This window comes from Stereum hirsutum (genome assembly GCF_000264905.1).
Source record: "Stereum hirsutum FP-91666 SS1 unplaced genomic scaffold STEHIscaffold_7, whole genome shotgun sequence".
NCBI lineage: Eukaryota > Fungi > Basidiomycota > Agaricomycetes > Russulales > Stereaceae > Stereum > Stereum hirsutum.
In genome coordinates this window covers 1,753,130-1,769,899 of record NW_006763137.1, presented here as the reverse complement: position 1 = coordinate 1,769,899, position 16,770 = coordinate 1,753,130, and the positions used below count along the sequence as shown (strand labels likewise).

General features: G+C 52.9%; 8 protein-coding genes across 8 annotated transcripts; 4 read left to right on the top strand and 4 right to left on the bottom strand.

Annotated features, from left to right (window-relative positions):
* Window positions 1-701: 701 nt before the first annotated feature.
* STEHIDRAFT_111279 (uncharacterized protein) lies at window positions 702-1,509 on the bottom strand (the record flags this gene model as incomplete). Its single annotated transcript, XM_007304421.1, has 3 exons — window positions 702-806; window positions 864-926; window positions 1,003-1,509. The coding sequence occupies 3 exons, from the start codon at window positions 1,507-1,509 to the stop codon at window positions 702-704; spliced, it is 675 nt and encodes a 224-aa protein (XP_007304483.1).
* Window positions 1,510-2,091: 582 nt separating this feature from the next.
* Window positions 2,092-3,935, top strand: STEHIDRAFT_147321 (NAD-P-binding protein). Its single transcript, XM_007304420.1, has 7 exons — window positions 2,092-2,263; window positions 2,339-2,552; window positions 2,606-2,646; window positions 2,707-2,867; window positions 2,964-3,500; window positions 3,593-3,710; window positions 3,765-3,935. Exons 1-7 carry the CDS (start codon window positions 2,225-2,227, stop codon window positions 3,813-3,815), a joined length of 1,161 nt encoding a protein of 386 aa, XP_007304482.1. The 5' UTR covers window positions 2,092-2,224; the 3' UTR covers window positions 3,816-3,935.
* A 225-nt stretch (window positions 3,936-4,160) lies between these two features.
* On the bottom strand, window positions 4,161-5,590 carry STEHIDRAFT_57258 (uncharacterized protein; the record flags this gene model as incomplete). The annotated part of the gene is made up of 4 exons (XM_007303900.1): window positions 4,161-4,415; window positions 4,467-4,823; window positions 4,886-5,176; window positions 5,240-5,590. 4 exons carry the CDS (start codon window positions 5,588-5,590, stop codon window positions 4,161-4,163), a joined length of 1,254 nt encoding a protein of 417 aa, XP_007303962.1.
* Window positions 5,591-6,658: 1,068 nt separating this feature from the next.
* Window positions 6,659-10,617, top strand: STEHIDRAFT_147319 (amidase). The gene is made up of 18 exons (XM_007304419.1): window positions 6,659-6,804; window positions 6,912-7,101; window positions 7,155-7,268; window positions 7,341-7,451; window positions 7,504-7,577; window positions 7,638-7,688; window positions 7,764-8,007; window positions 8,085-8,136; window positions 8,242-8,372; window positions 8,439-8,543; window positions 8,623-8,708; window positions 8,778-8,820; window positions 8,925-9,079; window positions 9,181-9,248; window positions 9,314-10,070; window positions 10,161-10,272; window positions 10,340-10,362; window positions 10,454-10,617. The coding sequence occupies exons 2-15, from the start codon at window positions 6,978-6,980 to the stop codon at window positions 9,714-9,716; spliced, it is 1,761 nt and encodes a 586-aa protein (XP_007304481.1). The 5' UTR covers window positions 6,659-6,804; window positions 6,912-6,977; the 3' UTR covers window positions 9,717-10,070; window positions 10,161-10,272; window positions 10,340-10,362; window positions 10,454-10,617.
* A 190-nt stretch (window positions 10,618-10,807) lies between these two features.
* STEHIDRAFT_97703 (uncharacterized protein) lies at window positions 10,808-11,521 on the top strand (the record flags this gene model as incomplete). The annotated part of the gene is made up of 1 exon (XM_007304418.1): window positions 10,808-11,521. One exon carries the CDS (start codon window positions 10,808-10,810, stop codon window positions 11,375-11,377), a length of 570 nt encoding a protein of 189 aa, XP_007304480.1. The 3' UTR covers window positions 11,378-11,521.
* Window positions 11,522-12,151: 630 nt separating this feature from the next.
* Window positions 12,152-12,816, bottom strand: STEHIDRAFT_24072 (phosphatases II; the record flags this gene model as incomplete). The annotated part of the gene is made up of 2 exons (XM_007303854.1): window positions 12,152-12,319; window positions 12,445-12,816. Coding segments are annotated over 2 exons (540 nt in total), but the record flags the coding sequence as incomplete, so codon positions are not given.
* Window positions 12,817-13,452: 636 nt separating this feature from the next.
* Window positions 13,453-15,194, top strand: STEHIDRAFT_157156 (uncharacterized protein; the record flags this gene model as incomplete). Its single annotated transcript, XM_007304417.1, has 5 exons — window positions 13,453-13,592; window positions 13,651-13,727; window positions 13,812-14,077; window positions 14,166-14,528; window positions 14,625-15,194. The coding sequence occupies 5 exons, from the start codon at window positions 13,453-13,455 to the stop codon at window positions 15,192-15,194; spliced, it is 1,416 nt and encodes a 471-aa protein (XP_007304479.1).
* Window positions 15,195-15,402: 208 nt separating this feature from the next.
* STEHIDRAFT_97697 (endoglucanase V-like protein) lies at window positions 15,403-16,447 on the bottom strand (the record flags this gene model as incomplete). The annotated part of the gene is made up of 4 exons (XM_007304416.1): window positions 15,403-15,591; window positions 15,670-15,863; window positions 15,953-16,214; window positions 16,297-16,447. 4 exons carry the CDS (start codon window positions 16,445-16,447, stop codon window positions 15,578-15,580), a joined length of 621 nt encoding a protein of 206 aa, XP_007304478.1. The 3' UTR covers window positions 15,403-15,577.
* Window positions 16,448-16,770: the final 323 nt, after the last annotated feature.

The following is a 16,770-nucleotide window of genomic DNA, read 5'->3' as shown; positions in this document are numbered from 1 at the left end:
TACTCGCCGTCATCGTCATTCCTAAGCCCTATGGTGGATGTTGTCATCAAAGTCTCGGTGTATCTCGTCTTGTCCAACTATCCTGGGAAAAGCTTCACACGCCAAACTTCTCAGAGATACCTAAGGAGATGGTAGTCGTTGGGCCTCAGTGTTTGAAGAATAGCGGAGCGGAATTTTGTCCTGAACGGAGCGAAATGGGGAGGAACGTAGATCCAGGCCTCCAATCGAACATCGCCGCAGGACCCTAGGGCAAGCATATTTAGAGGGACTGTTGAGAAATCAAGTTGATGGAAGGGGAACAACGAACCTAAAACCAATTCTGATCTGAATCCGAGCGGAGCCTCGTGCAATATAATTGTCGCTGGGCCCAATTCGAGGTTCCCCCTGTCCGAGACAATACAGGACCTGGCCAAGCGATGATTTGAATGAACTTGTTCGGAACGATTCGCCCAGTACATCGGCCCACGTAATGAATGCGCGCGCGCTCACCAGAGAGCATCTTTCGGGGAGGACGATAAAATGGGATAAATTATGGAAGGAGAGCTAGTGGGTGATGATACATCGAAGGACACAAAGAAAGGAGGAGAAACAAGGAATTGTTTGATCATTATACATGGGGAGAAAATATATGGAGGCCTGTACGGAGACAGCCGAAATCTGGCGAGTCCGATATGATGAATAAAATAGAATGGTAAGAACCTCTAAACCCAATGCCTGGGAGTTGGAGGTGGTGGGGGACTCTGAGCAGCAGGCTGTTGCTCTTGCGGGGTCTGCTGCTCCTGAGTGGCACGACGTTCAGCCATGCGCTGGAGACAGATACTGGCTCAGTGACGAGTACAGCAAAACGCGGAAGTACTACTCACGTTCTTGAGACTTTGAAGTCCCGCTAACATGGAATCGAGAGTCGCTTCGGATAGCTCGGACATCTGGAAACATCGTTGTAGATATTCGGTGATCTCGTGTGAGCAAGAGCTCAATAGATAGGTAAGGAAACAAACGTACGGTTTCGGAGGCCTGTCGAGCAATCTCCTTGACCTTCTCCCTGTCGTCAACCCATCTTTGGTCCGCCTGGGGCTGTATAGCTTCGCTTTGCATAGGCGGCGCAACTGGAGCAGGCGCCACAGGGGCCTGATGCGATGGCGCAGGGGCTGGCGCGGCGACTGGTCCACTGCTCTCCATCGGCCTCTGACCACCATAATCCATCCTAGATCCCGAATCTGCCTCCTCACGATCCCATTTCCTTCCTCGTCCATGTCCATGTCCGTGCCCAAACCCATGTCCCCACCCTTGTCCACCTTGCGGTTGAGCCTCCCATGGACTTCCATTCGAGTTCGCTGCGGTGATAGCCTTCTTCTCTCTGTGGTTGATCCACGCGACGGCGGATACAGCACCGATGGCGAACCAAAAGAGTCGGAGGGGACGTCCACGACCGCCGCGGTAGTAATGGTGGTAACCCATGTGTGGCATGGACGGACCGCCGGGAGTAGCACCGTAGAAGAATGGACGCATGTTTAGAGTGATACGATGATGTGGTGACGTGAGATTGAAGGAGTGCTGGTTTCGACGACTCGAGGTAGATGTTGAAGGTGTGTTTATATCATTTCTCAATGCACAAGGCCGTGATGAGGCGTCTGCCTCGGCTTGAAGGCACAGGCCAAGTCATAGGGCGGCATCGGGTCTGCGCAGGAGCGGAACGCGTCGAACGGCGAGCAGAGCGGACACGCAAGCCACTTGGCCGACACTGCAAGGAACGGATGCCGAAGTGTGTGCGCCAGGTGGCCGGAATGGATCTCATCCGGCATCTGCCGTTTCACTTGCCCGATGGTATGGCCTGTAGGTAGAACACAATGATCAGACCATATCCGCTCGAGGTACCGGGAATCCACAGCACAGTATTCGTCCATGGTCAAAAACTTGCAAGAACATAAAAGCGTTGAGATCAACGGACACGATGTGGGCGAGCAAGAAAAGGTCACCCAAGCGAACGCGGCCCGGGCCTGTGGATGGCAACCCCGATATGGGCAGCCCGATGACACGGTTTAGGTTGGGTGGGGTACAGTACGCTCTCACCATGCAACCGACGAAGCTTGTGCTGTCCATTTCGTCCATTATGATATCATGTGGGAGATTCTCTCGCTAACAGAGCCCACACTGATTGTCAGACACACCTATAAAGACCTCCTCCGGGCATTTTGAGGTAGGGATATCGCACAACTAACTACCTATGGCCTCTATACTTGGTTTCTACCGGAGGATCAGTCTCGTACGTAGCAATCACTGAACATTTTCATCTCCAAGACGTTCTCGCGGATGGGCTGATCTACGGAACATCTAACAGGCTTTCAACCCCTCCGAAGCGCCATCCCCAAATGGGTTGAAGTTCGGTATCTTGGGTGCAGCTAACATAGCACCCATCGCCATCATACGTCCCGTCAAGAATCATCCCGACGCGGTTCTCTATGCTGTGGCTGCTAGAGACCAGACTCGTGCGGATGACTTCGCTAAGAAATGGAGTATACCGAAGGCGTATGGTGGTGATGGAGCGTATCAGAGTACGTGCGCTATGGTCACACTGCCCATCTTGACTACTCACACGAGGGCACAGAGTTGCTGGATGATCCAGAGGTTGATGTTGTGTACAACCCAGTGAGTCAGTTTACGACGCGTTTTCATGTGATAACACCCAAATAATTTATGTTATGGTAGCTGCCAAACGGTCTTCATTATGAGTGGACCATGAAAGCTCTCGCAGCAGGCAAACATGTCTTGCTCGAGAAGCCAAGTGCCGACACTGCAGAAGAGACTCGCAAGATGTTCGAGCTCGCCGACAAGAAAGGCCTTGTTCTCCTCGAGGCTTTCCACTATCGGTGTGTACAGCCCTTTAGCCAACTGTGATACTTCCAAGCCTCCCTACAATACCTGAATTAACTCATGGATCTCATGCGTCAAATATCGCCAACAAGATTCCACCCAGCCGCGCAACGCATCAAAGAAATTGTCGCCAGCGGCTCCCTCGGCCCCATTAAAAGCATCCACACCGCCCTCACCCTGCCCTCTGGCGTGATCAAAGACAATGATATCCGTCTCTCCTACGATCTCGGCGGCGGTTCGCTCATGGACTGTGGCTGTTACGCAATGTCCTTCGCTCGCTATCTCGCTTCTGCCGACCCTATCAGAGTCGCCAGCGCCACAGCAGACACGAATTCCAAGTTTCCAAAGATCGACTTAGGTGCTAGTGCCAAACTTATATTTCCTAGTGCCAGTGAAGGAGGTCGGGAGATCGAGGGAAGGATTGACTCTCATTTTAGACTTCCGGGGTGGGGCCCGTTCGGGCTTCTACCGAGGATAAGGCCAGTTGTGTTTGGGAGGGTGGTGTGTGAGGAGGGAGAGGTTGAGCTCACGAACTTCGTGTTTCCCTGGGTGTATCATTCTCTCACGATTAAAGGGAAGGATGGGAAGAGTAGGACGGAGAAGGTCTATGGAACTCCGGGATGGACGACGTGAGTTTTTCCATCTGATCAAGCAGATGCTTTCATTGGCTTTCGAGTCCAGCCCATCAGAGATTACTGACTTTGTCTCGGATGAAATACAGGTATCGATACCAGTTCGAAGCTTTCATGGACAAACTTCGAGGAAGGACACCCCAGCATTGGTTCGACGCAGCGGATTCTATAGCAAACATGTTCTGGATCGAGAAAGTCTACGAAGAGGTGTGTCCGCTCTCGTCAGTCATTTGCTTCAACCGTCTGATGCAGCCTTTTTAGAACGGGCTGACTTCCCGGCCAAAGAGTACTGCTGAGGTACCTATAGCCTGAGCAACGCATGGGAGCCGCCGTGCTGAAGATACCAATGCCTTATGTATTATATGTATAAGTATATCGTCCTTGTATATAATCGTTGTCGGGGAGTCTTCTATAACTTCAACTATGAAATCCTCACACATGCTTCGTTGAGTTTGGTTGATGTAGGGACCACCTCGTACTAAACTGCCTATTTTCACACGCAATGCAGAGAAGATAGATTACTCGAGTACCAAGGCCAGGGAGGACAACATCAAGCAACACAGACAAGACACAAAAGTACCGAAGCGGCCCCACAAATATTTACATTGCCCCTTTCTCCTCTTTCACAGGCAACAACCTCGCCACTAATCCCTATATTCAAGCAGCCGCGCTCAGTGCCGACTCATTACTGTCAGCCTCAGGCAAAGGGGGTGCTGCCACTGGCTGCGGTGCGAATATCAAGTCCAGCGGTGGCGTAACCTGACTATCCTCACTCAACACGGTCGCAATAATCGACCTCCCCGCGAACGACCGTCCCGCCAACGCCTGCATCCCCTTCGCAGCCCCCTCCGCGTCCTTATACCTTACGTAGACTCTGCCCACCCCAGCCGCCTCGTCAGCCCTCTGCGCATCCTGCGCACTCGCGCCCTCACCAGCAGACCATCTCCCCCTGTCCCTCCTCACCGGTCTCGGGATCCTCACATCGTCGACGTCGCCGTAGTTCGCCACCTCTTCGCGGATATCCTCGAGCAGGTCGGCGTATTCAGAGTCGTCGATGAGATCTTCGGGGGTGACCATGTTAAGCATGAGAAGAATACGGGAGTTTGCGCTGGAGAGGTCGGAAGCACCAGCGGGGAGGATTGGACGGGGAATCTCGGGGAATTGGTCGTAGGGAAGATTCGGCATGCCTGGTTGGCCGGCTTTAGCGCCAACGGAGGCACGTTGGACGACAAGGTAGCGATCGCCGAGTTCCATGCCACTGAGGGATTGGATAGCAACGTCTGTGACTTCGGGGTCGACATACTCAAAGAAGGCGAAGCCCTTGAGGTTATGAAGACAATATCAGCAAGGGCGAGAAGGAGAGGTAGAATGATGTGTCTGACCTTTGACGGACCGTTGCCGTTCTCACGAACGAGGTTGAAAGCCTTCAAGTCACCGAAACTCTTTAAGAGTTCCATGACCTGCTCTTCGTTGAGATACGACGGAAGACCGCCAACGAATATCTTGTGAGGCGAGTCTGGAACATTCGTGGATACAACACCGGGAACGTGAAGGGGAGGTGCGGGCATCTCCATGCCTCCATAGTCCTTCGGCCTACGGATTTTGAGAGGTCCATTGACGAAGATGATACCATCAAAGGCCATGGCAGCTGTTGCATCTTCTGCACTACGGAACTGAACAAAGGAAACGCAAACGTCAATCAAGTATTCTATGTTAAAGGACTCAACCTAACCTACCTCGACGAAGGCGTAGTTCTTTTCGTAGTTGCACTGTACGGCCAGAACCGGGGGACCAGGCGCTCCCGTTCCAATATTCATCTCGATCATCTTGCTGTTGAAGAAGTCGGTAAGGTTTTGTTCAGTGATATCCGGGGTGATGCTCCCAATATACAGACGACGGGATTGGCGAGAGAGGTTAGGGTTAACGCCCATCCCCATACCGAAGGTCTGAACAGGCATGGGAGGGGGCAAACCGGGAGCACTCAGGATAGGCGCAATTTGGGTACGATTCGCGCCGGGCAGATTGAACAGGCCTGTACGCAGAGAATGATGGTCAGCACTAACTAAAGCGGGACAATATGAGGACATACCAGTCTGCTTGGCCTGCATGGCAGTGTACTGTTCATAGCCTGGGGCATGTACATCCCATCCACTGGCTTTCCTCTTGCGCTGCGATAAGGGCACTGCGTTCGGTGGAGTAGGAGAGCGGCGCTCAGGTGTGGCGCCACCAGGTGGTGGTCCTGCGTCCCTTTCGCCACGTCGACCACGCCTTCCACCACGATCATCATCGGGCGCCCGACCCCTGCCCCCACCCCCGCCCCCGCGGTCATCATAGAATTCGCGCCTACGGTCGTCTTCGTACCGGGAGCGACGGGGTGGCTCTTCCCCTCTTCCACGTCCATATCTTTCGCGCTCACGGTCACGATCTCCTCTATCCCGTTCCCTCTCGCGATCACGGTCTCCTCTTTCGGGCCGTTCGCCTCTGTCGCGTCTACTGCCGTGACGTTCGCGATCCCTGTCCCTGTCCCCCCGGTCTCTGTCACGATGCCCATCCCTGTCTCTCTCGCGGTCCCTATCCTCATGTCTTGAAGAGCGATGACGCTCACTACGTTCAGCTATAAAATAAAATGGACAGAATACAAGGGTGAGCAGGATGCTAGAATGATGTCAGCTGGCGCGAGGTGGGCTCGCACACTCTTCGACAAGGCGATGGATCGGCAGCGGTGGCAGAGTCAAGCACTAAGCTGGCTCGCGCGTCACGGAAATACAGGAGCTAGCTAGCTGGAAACAAAGAGACAGAGAAAGCATGGTGCGAGAATGGAAGATGCACCATGAGCTCGATGATTCCTGGGTGACGGAAGCGCGGAGGGTAGGAAAGGGAGTAATTACCCTTCAACATGTCCACGTCAGGCTTTTCTTCATATTTGACGCCTGCATAGACCACCAACAGACTGAAAAACGCAAACAAACAATGAAACGGAGGGAAGACTTACTGTCGGCCATGTCGTCCTAGTGGTGAATGTTCAGAATGATGAGCGACAGCGTGTCGCCCAAAAGTCTGCGTGTTCAGACTCCGCGTGAACCCTAACCCGAAGCCGAACACCCTTGTGGTTGCCACAAATATATCGAGCCATTTCTTGCTGGCTGCCCTCACTCAAAAACCTGAACCTGTCTCTCACAATACTATCTCGCGTTCCTCGACGAATCTCAAAACCTAACTGTTTGGCTTCCGCTAGTAAATAACGCGTTGCTGGTCGTCACCTCGGCATTTGAAGCAAGCCGGCCCAGGCTGTAGCATATTAGTGAATTACACATGTTTCTCCTTGACTATCGAAACAGTATTTTGATTCTATTCCGGGCTGCGGTTCACTCACGCCCTGTCGTATTATTGCACCCGAACGCCTATAAGGTATAACTGAACGGCCAGGAGAAGGTGTAGGTCACTGTAATCCCACACTGCGACATCCCGAATAGAATGTGGCCTTTCACATCCTCCAATGCAGGAATTATCGCTTCCAAACGTGCACAGCGCGACAAGGATGTAGCCACAGCTGGAATCTACAATCCTCAAGAACATACACAGTACCTCAGCGCGACAGGTATGCACTATATATCTACGCGACTTATCGAGAACGCACTGAATTATATTCAGGGAAGGAGATTGTACAGAATATCGAGAAAGGCGAATGGACCGCTTCCAAAGTCATCGAAGCCTACATCGCTCGCGCAGCTTACGCCCATGCGAAGACAAACTGTCTCACAGAGAGTATGTCACGCGTCTCCTCATACCTTCAACGGACACGTCGTGCATCTCGCTCACCGGTTGTAACCTTCAAAGTTTTGTTCGCACAGGCTCGACAGGAAGCAGAACAATCGGACAAGCTATTCTCTACAACAGGTAAACTTAAGGGCCCACTTCACGGCGTCCCGGTCAGCTTGAAAGACCAATGTAGGTTTCCTTGTTACCCTGCACGGTTCAAACACTGAAATAGGTTTGAAAGACGATATTGAGGGATTTGATAGCACTATCGGTTTCACACAATGGGCAGGCAAAACGGCCACAAAGGACTCATCTGTATGTCTTTGACTCTGTCTGTCTAATCGCATGTAACTATATATCGTCCACCTTTTACAGATAGTTCAACAATTGCGTGCAGCCGGAGCCATACCCATAGTCAAAACCAATGTGCGGGCCTCTATGCCCACCCAAGACAACACTTTTTTAATCTCCCTAAAATTGAACTGACACGTCTATCCTCAGGTCCCCCAAACAATGTTAACCTTCGAATGTGGTAATCCTCTCTGGGGCACGACGACCAACCCCTTTAGCTCTCTACACACCTGCGGCGGCTCCTCAGGCGGCGAAGCTGCTCTCCTCGCGCTCGACGGCTCGGCCATCGGTATCGGATCCGATGTGGGAGGAAGTTTAAGGATTCCAGCTTCGTATTGTGGTATTTATTCTCTAAAACCCGGATTTGGGAGGATTGCCCAGGAAGGGAGTCGAGGTGGGTTGGCATTTATAACACCATCCATTGGGTGGGTGAGCAGAACTGAGACGACCTAATTCTGTCGCTGGGCACAGGACCGAACCCTGGGTTCGAAGCCATCCGATCAGTAGCTGGACCGATGGGCCGGTGAGTTCGTTCAACCTTTTCCGCCACTGTGGCCCAATTTCTATATACAGGTCACGCAACATTGGATCAATGTTCTAATTTGATTCACCATATCATTCGGTACAGCTCAGTAGACGACATCGAACTCGTCTCTCGCCTCACCTTCGGCGTCCAAGACGCGAACTACTTCCCTGCGCCCCTCCCCTATCGCGAAGTCGACCTCCCTAAGAAACTCAAGTTTGGATACTATACTTCTGGTTGGTTTTACGTTCCCTACCGACATATCTTTTGACATCTTACTGGATAGCGCGTTATTTGAACAGACGACTTTGTCAAAGCATCCCCGGTATGTCAACGTGCGGTGCTGGAGACAGTGGACGCACTTCGGAGAGAAGGGCATGAATGTGTCGAGTTCAAATTGCCGCATCGTACGCCGCTTCTGCATGGCATCTCTCTTTTCCCCTACGGAGGTTCATGGAATGATTTTTGTGGTGCAATCTAACCCAGCCTCTCGCGCGCTTGAGTTGTTCGCCGGTCTGACTTCTTCGGACGGTTACAAGGCGCTACTGTCCCATCTTGGCCCTGATAAGAAGGTTCGTTCGCTGATGATCGACATATTGACCGTGTCTTTCTTCCCCACTAATCTCTCTCTGACGTCTTAGGAGAAGAGCCTCATGCTCGCCACACTCGGCCCACGGCTCTACGGTTCGCCAGTCCTCTCAATCTCACGTCCCATGACACACATCTAATCTTTCCCAATATCCCATCTTCCCTCCCGTTTCACTGTCAATGAAATCGCCGATAAAAAGGTTGGTTCCGCGCCCTCGCCAGCTGGGCCATCACCCATCTCATCGGCGACCACATCTTCGGTTCCCTCCTGACCCACTCCAGACACAAGACCGTCGCCGAATTCTACGCGTACACGGTCGAAAAGAACGAGTTTGTGCGGTGGTGGAATGCCGAGGTTCGTTTTTCGTTTGTCTGCCTTTTTCAACCTGTCCCCAAGATTGAACTGATCCCCTGCAACCGTGCATATTTTATGTCTTGTTGTGACATGCACTACAGGTATGGGGAAAGTATGAATTCGACGGGATCATAGCGCCCGTACAGGCTGTTCCTGCTCTACCTCACGGGTACGCCCCCCTCTTCCCTCTTTCCTGCTTCCCGCTCACCCCACACCCCACCCCCCACTTCACAGCGGCTGCGAACGTCTCTCCCCCCTCGCAATCGCCACAATAACCTACAACCTAAACGACTCCCCCGTCGGCGTCGTCCCCGTCACTCGTCTCTCACCCTCCCTCGACCGCCTCACTCCCTCATGGTTCGACCCCGCTTCTCCCGGGCACGGAAGCAAGATCCTGGAACGGCTCGTCTATGGCACTCGCCACTCTCTTGACAGCTCGAAGGGGAAGGGAGGTGGGATATACGACGTGGAGAGGATGGCAGGATTACCGGTGGGGGTGCAAATCGTGGGGAAGAAATGGGAGGAAGAGAAGGTGGTGGCGATGATGAGGGTCGTGGATCGGGCATTAGGCAACAACAATAATAGTAGAGGGTTCGGGGCGGGGAGTTCGTTGCGTTTGGAGGCGGGGGCTGAGTGAGGGGCTTGCTTTTTTTCGGTTCGGTGCTGGAGTTTGGCTGCCTGGACTTGTTCGAGATTTTCCTCTTGTTGCTATTTGCTTTGATTTGATTTGATTTGGAATATATATATTATAGGATGCGGACGGTGAGTGTGTGTGCGTGCGTGCATGTAAGGACGAGAGGGCTCGGGACGGCGTTGTAAGTTATATGGCTATCATCATGTCTTCTGAACTCTGTGATCCAAATACTCGAGCATAAGAGATACCGACATGACCTGCCAGATTATACCTACTCAGCATACTCATGAGACCGTGAATTCATGAGAAACCAGGCTTGACTCCGGGTGCGCTCCGCTCTTCCTTGCGCTTGTCCATCTGCATGCATCATCATATTCATTAGCTCCTCGTACATCATTCAATCATCACAAAAGTATGAGTAGAAAACTGAGGAAGTAAAGGACCCACCCAAGCTTTCTTACAATCCCTATACGCCTGAAAGAAATCCAAACATTTCTCCCGGTTATAATCATGCCTGTTCAAACATGCCATAGATGCGCGGGAGGCCTCTTCACATGGACTGTGATGTTATCCGCAACGTAAGGGTCGAACATAAAAAGGTCAGGGTGAAGAGGTAAGGAACGCACTCGACGAATTCAGACGATTTGGCCTATTCGAGTAACCCACATGAGTAGCCAGACAAGTCCGTTTAGTAAAATGTAGGAACTGGGATTGAATATTGAGGTTGGCTGGAGGCTGACCTGGTACATCAGCTTCCAGTCCTTCGGTTTCACTTCTTGGGCGGAAGGTTCTGGAGCCTGGGGTGTCGTTGGTTTTGAGGAGGAGGGAGGAAAGGATGTGGTGGACATTTTCGCGGCACTGAGAACTGTTACAAGGTTTCAAGTTGGATGCAGGTCAGACGAAGTATTTGTAACTTTAAGAGAGGGCGATGGTGGTTCGCAAGAGCGACAGGAGAAGTTGGATGACCGGAAAGGTCGTCGCGTGAGCCTGCGTATGACGCGGGTGCCACACAAGAGTGCCACACCACCGTACCCACGAACGACCACATTCGAATTCTCAAACTAAACTCTTCATTATTCTTACAAACGACCACCATGTCCTCCTCCCAACCCACCCAAGATCTCAAACCGACCTACGTCTACAAACTCGTCCCATGCACCGTCCCCATCCCTCTCGACCTCTCCAATACCCAACCCACCAGCACTGGCACTGGCAAATCAAACCCAAACACCTACCCCTGGCCAACCCCCTACACCCTCCCCCCCTCCCCCCTCGACTCCTCCTCCGGCTTCATCCACCTCTCCACCTCCTCCCAACTCCCAGGCACCCTAACCCACTTCTTCTCCTCCCCTCTCGACAAATCCGTCTACGTCCTCCGAATCCCTTACGATCGCACGCACCCCGGGGTGGAGGACAAGATGGTACGATGGGAGGACCCGAAGGCGGAGGTGTGTGGAGAAAGGGGCGGGGAGGGCATGTTTCCGCATTTGTATAAGTATGAGGAGGAGGGGAGCGGGTTGGGGTTAGGGGCGGAGGAGGTGGAGAGTGTGGCGGTTTGGGAGAGGGAGATGGGGGGGAGTGGCGAGGAAGGGGTTGGGGTTGAAGATGGGAAGAATGGGTGGGTGAAGGCGTTGAAGGGGGCGGAGGGGTGGTTGGTGTATTAGTCTTAGGGGGGTGAAGCTGTGAAATGGGATTAATATTGGTGGGACTCGGTGCGGGCGTAGGGCCACACTCGTGGAAAGCGTGTGGCCTCAGGATTAGTACTTTTGCAAGGCGGTTCGGAATGAACAGGGGGTGGCGTCGATCTTATCGAGGTAACAGACGAACGCGCTTTGCCTGCTGTGCTATCGAGACAGTCGTGGATTCTTGTCTAGAGTGTGTGACACCAAGTATTTGCATGTTTTCTCCATGGGACGTTCTGAATGCACTGTATCCCCGAAGCCCCGATTTACGAAAGAAGGCTAAAACGAACGGTGATGACCATTACTGGTTCCATGCAATTCACATAGTACAAAAGAGCTCAGTGTCGGGGGCCCCGACAAGGATCTGACAAGAATCGTACACAGGATGCAGCGGGAAAGAGCGAAGAAAGTCGCGGAATAAGTACATGTACAAGGACCAAAGTTGTCCCACCGAATCCGTGCAAAAGAAGTGACATCTCAAGTTTTCGTCGCACCCTCTTCAGCGCTATCCGTCCGTGGCACCTCCACAGCATCGACCACAACCAAAGACTGCTTCGACGAAGAACCTCCCAAACTGCCACCATGACTCCCAATCCCACTCCCATTCGCATGCCTCGATCCCCCACCATGACCCATCGCGACCTCCTTAAACCTCGTTATCCGCGCCGCCATCCCGTCCCCAATCCTCGCCGACGTCCTCTTCGTCCTCAGCCTCCGCTTCCCATCCTTCACCGACCCATTCACCGACCCATTACACCGCTCCTCGTACGCTTCCAGCTGGTGGCGAAACCCGATGTTGGGACAGACGATGCCCCGTTTTGATTGTACGAAGGAGATCGATTCCGGGGCGGTCATGGACATCGTGGCGATGAGGTATGCACAGACGACGGTTGCGCTCCGGGAAACTCCCATGAAACAGTGCACCTATAGACACGCCAAAAAGAAAGAGTACCATGATGATACGAAGAACCACATTTAACCTCGAGACGCCAAAAAAAACGAAACGAAATGACACCGCAACCTCGAAAACGCAGAAACGTTGGACGCACCATAACCCTATTCCCCTCCTCCCCCAACGCCTCCCCAATCCACCTCGTCGTCTCCTCCAAATGCACGCCCAAATCCGCCTCCGCCCTATCCGCCACCCTAATATGCAACTTCTTCATCCCCTCCGCAATCTCCGGGAACGACGGCTCGTGCTCGATCACCGACACGATATGCGTGATGCCCAGTCTTTTGAGTTCGGCTTCGTTCCGCGCTGTGAAGAGGTCTGTGAGGTAGAGACGGGGGATGATCTCGGAGGCGGCGTGCCCGCGGGGACCTGCGCTCGTTGATGATGTTTTGTTGTTGGAGGATTTGGAGGAGGATTTGGAGGCGGCGAGGAGGGAGGATTGCCAGGTCGGGGAGGAGAAGGAAAGCATGGCGGGGGATGATTGATGCAGTTTGACGAGTTTAAAGGATAGCCTGAGGCGAGCTCAGAGCTCAGATCTCAGGTTGTACTAGTAGAGAGAAGGGAGAGAGAGAGACAGGAACGAGATCAGATGAGCACTGCACTGGAATTGTCGCAGTCGGTGTGAGTAATCGTCAGTCGAGAAGAGGCGCCGGAGTTGATTGTGGTGGTGGGTAGCAAGAGCTGTGACTAGCTATCGTGACACGCCAGCCATGGGGAGATGGGACCGAACGATGAATGTAGCCAGCCAAGAATGCGCTCGCTGTCTGATTGAGTATGTGATGTCAAATTGGGACTGGCATCAGAACCCAGATCAACGATAGCCTGAGGTGAATATTTGACTTCTTTCTAGCAGCAGAAGTCATGTTATGGTCGACGGACTGAGTACTGGAAACGATGGCGGTGGGGATGACGGACAAGAACACCCGGGAAGGTTGTCTTGCGACTTTGAAAGCGACGGCGACGACGGACTCGGAGTGTCGGACGTGGGGAAAGGTCCTTTCCCCACAACACGCGCCAATATCCTTCCTTCTTCAACAACTACTCCGAATCACCCCATAGTCTAAGTAGCTTCTGTTCTAGGTCTTGTCTCAGCGCTGGGGCTGCTATGAATGCCAGCGATGCTCAAACCTTGCTCTCTGAGTCCCCACAGAAAAGCTCCTTCAGTCGCTCTCGACGATATGCTCAGAGAGCAATAACTAGAGCAGTCGAAACTATCCTACCGTCGTTCATACTTGTGCTCATCTGGTACGCTCGAGTACTTGACTAAACAAGCCATTTAGGCTGACGATGCACCGTCAGAAAGCTATGGGTGGTATCTCGCCGTCACGGAAATCGGTATAGGCTGGCTCATCCGGAGACATGGACGCTGGGCAGTCGGAGGTGAGTTCAAACTAACTCTCATATTTCGTGCTACCAATATTCCATAGATGCTCACTAAATACCGCCTTTCATGGTGCTATCCAGCATTATACGTCCTCACAATGAACCTCCTCCTCCTTCCCCTTCTCGCCGTCCACATCCACCTCTGCATCTCCCGGAAAACACACAGTAAACCTCTCTACACCCCTCCCCGCACGGACCTCGCTACATACCCCTACGAATGCGACCCCAAGGGAGACTTGCAATTCTGTCATAAGGGAGGCTGTGCAGGCCGCTGGAAACCCCCCGGAACGCATCATTGTTCGACATGTGGCGTATGCCGTCTGGAATTCGACCACCACTGTCCTTGGGTTCGTCTCTCCATGTCTCTTCCCATCCATCATCTTCTTCTAGGCAACGATATTAACAACACACGGACGCCCATTCTCGGGGATATAGCTAGGCAACTGTATAACCGCCCCCCGCCTCAAACCCTTCCTCCTCCTCCTCTCCCTCACCCCTCTAACCGTCCTCACCTCCATCCTCCCCATCTATACGATCCTCACCTCCCACATCGCCCTCGCACTGCGGGTTTCCCAGGGCGATGGATGGGCGAACGAGGTGTGGTGGGGGAGGTGGTATAGTTGGGTGGTCTGGGGGGGACCGTTGGGGAGGTGGGTCATGGGCACGGCTTTGGGGTTCAGATTGATTAATGGCAGTCGGGAGGGGGAGAGGGATGGTCCGGGGGATGTCATAGAGTTCCCACATGCGAGAGTCGCGATCGTCGTTTGTGTCGCTTTATTTCTCTCTGTGTTTACCGCCGTACGTCCCCCACATTCTACTTACTAGTACATGCCTTCGTCCTACCTGCCGCTCGACATCATGTGTTTATTGCTTATTCTCTTTGTTCTGGAATAGGCCATGGCCGTCCTCACGATCCGAGATATCCTACGCGGACAAACAACACTAGACACGATCATCCTCCGTCGTCAGACCCGTGCCGTCTCCGCGAAACCTAACACAACCACACCGTTCAAATACGTCTTCATACCTAGCAGCTACCTCTCTCCGGCTTCAGATCCAGATCTAGATCCGAGACGTTCTCTTCCCGCGAGCGATACGTCTCTAGCGTCTGCGTCTGCGTCTGCGTCGGGCGTACAGCCGACTATCACTCCTCCTTTAGTAGTCAACAAAGACGATAACCCAAACACACCATCGTCATCCTCATCGTCATCGTTAATGCAAACCGATCCATCCACCACGCCCACGCCGGTCGGCTATCTATGCCATGTTCTCCCGCATGAGCGGCTCTACGATCTTGGTAGAAAAGAGAACTGGAGACGGATGATGCGCATGCCGTTGTTCGATACTTGGTCTTCCACGGATCGGACCCGTAGGAGCGGTGAGGCGTTATTGCCTGCGGAGAGGTATGTGTGGCCGAGGATGAATTCTGGGGTGTTGGAGAGGATGGTGCGCGATTTAAGATGAGATGAGATGGGATGAGGGGGGATGAAAGAACGTGGACTTTTTGTTGGACATTTGGAAGTTTTGTGTAAATATCGATTCCCATATATCACTGATGTGACCAGCACAAATTAGTACTGTAAGATATATTCACGGGCGAGGTCCTTCAAGCGGAAGTCCTTAGCACTTTGAATCTTCACTCTTAGGTCCAGCACGTCGAGTCACAGGCGGAATGAACACGAAAATATTCGAGCAAGCAGGCCGTTTTGATTCCCGTCCATGCAACAACTAGAATAATTACCAAATAACAAGCAATCCGGATAGTCAACCCTTATTTTCTGAGCCGCATAGCTGACCCCAAACTAGGTACATAGGCCATCCAAGGTTTCACATCATCACGTCTGTTTTCAGGGAGCCGTTCCTAATCACAATCACACAAAAAGGTCAGCTTGCGCCCTCCCATTCCCCCACATAAAAACACTCATAAACGCAGACTCACCTTGGTTACCACATCCGGTGCCACTGGGCCACAACGCGGCCGACTCCCCGCTCAAACACGCCCCGTTCCACAGAGAACCCCCATCAGATCCAGACCACTCCGAGCACGAAACCTCGGAGAAGCTGCCCGTAAGAGCGGTGTGGCCTGAGGGGAAGAACTGTGCGGCAGCGCCGGTGTCTTCGCAGAGGTCGAAGCTACATAAAACGCATTATATCAGCCGATGTCGACTCCTCATAGGACCGCAAATAAGAGGCAAAAAAGACAGAAGAGGAGAGACACGCACTGGACCGGCGCCCCAAACTGGTTCGTCGGGTTCGACGTCGTCTGCCCACACCACTGCTCATTCTCCGGTGCCGGACACAAATCCGTGACCTTCACGACCACGCTCTGACCGAACGGACCGGTGTACGAGGGTGAGTACGGGTCCGCGGTTCCTGTGAGTGCGAAACAGCGACCGCAGGCGTCGCCGGCGCCGAGACCTGAGGCTGACCCGAAGGCGAGTTGGGAGATGGCGGCGGTGAAGCCGGAGGCGGGGATGCCGCAAGCTGAGGTCGGGGGGAGAGGAAGAGAGGAAGATTATCAGATTGACGCGACTTTTGTTGGAAGATGATGGTGGGGGTCACATACCTGGCTGGCCACATCCCGTATATTGCGTGAAAGAAGCAGACCCGCTAGGATTCTGAACGTATCCTCCCGTGGCGCGATTGTTGAGATCGAGGGAGGCAGCATTGGCCAGCACACAGAGTGCCACGACCGAGACCGAAAGCGTAAGCTTCATAGCGATTAGTTACTGGTTTTGAAAGACGAAGAAGAGAAGGCGGTGATAAATATTAGACATCATGATGAAACTTTTATATGGCGCAAAGAGAGGAAAGGCACAGAGGATTATGGTCGCATAAAGCTCGGGGAATGCTGAGAATCGCGCGGACGCTGCCACAGGGAGGCAAGAAAATGGTGCCGAGGAGAGCCCCAAGTGAGGCCGGCTCGATGCTTTCGTATGGAAACTGGAAGACAACGCAATAGAGCTAAAGCGAAATCATCTTCATTGATGTAGTTTCCACTATCTCGAAGATGGCCCTGTTGAAGAACACCAGGATGAAT

Excerpts from the sequence above, each read along its gene's own strand:
- STEHIDRAFT_147321 (XM_007304420.1), top strand. The coding sequence starts at position 2,225 with ATGGCCTCTATACTTGGTTTCTACCGGAGGATCAGTCTC. Across the intron at positions 2,868-2,963 it reads CTCGAGGCTTTCCACTATCG|ATTCCACCCAGCCGCGCAAC; the intron begins GTGTGTACAGCC and ends ATCGCCAACAAG. Across the intron at positions 3,501-3,592 it reads GGAACTCCGGGATGGACGAC|GTATCGATACCAGTTCGAAG; the intron begins GTGAGTTTTTCC and ends GATGAAATACAG.
- STEHIDRAFT_147319 (XM_007304419.1), top strand. The coding sequence starts at position 6,978 with ATGTGGCCTTTCACATCCTCCAATGCAGGAATTATCGCTTCCAAACGT. Across the intron at positions 7,689-7,763 it reads TACCCATAGTCAAAACCAAT|GTCCCCCAAACAATGTTAAC; the intron begins GTGCGGGCCTCT and ends GTCTATCCTCAG. Across the intron at positions 8,544-8,622 it reads CGAGTTCAAATTGCCGCATC|CCTCTCGCGCGCTTGAGTTG; the intron begins GTACGCCGCTTC and ends AATCTAACCCAG.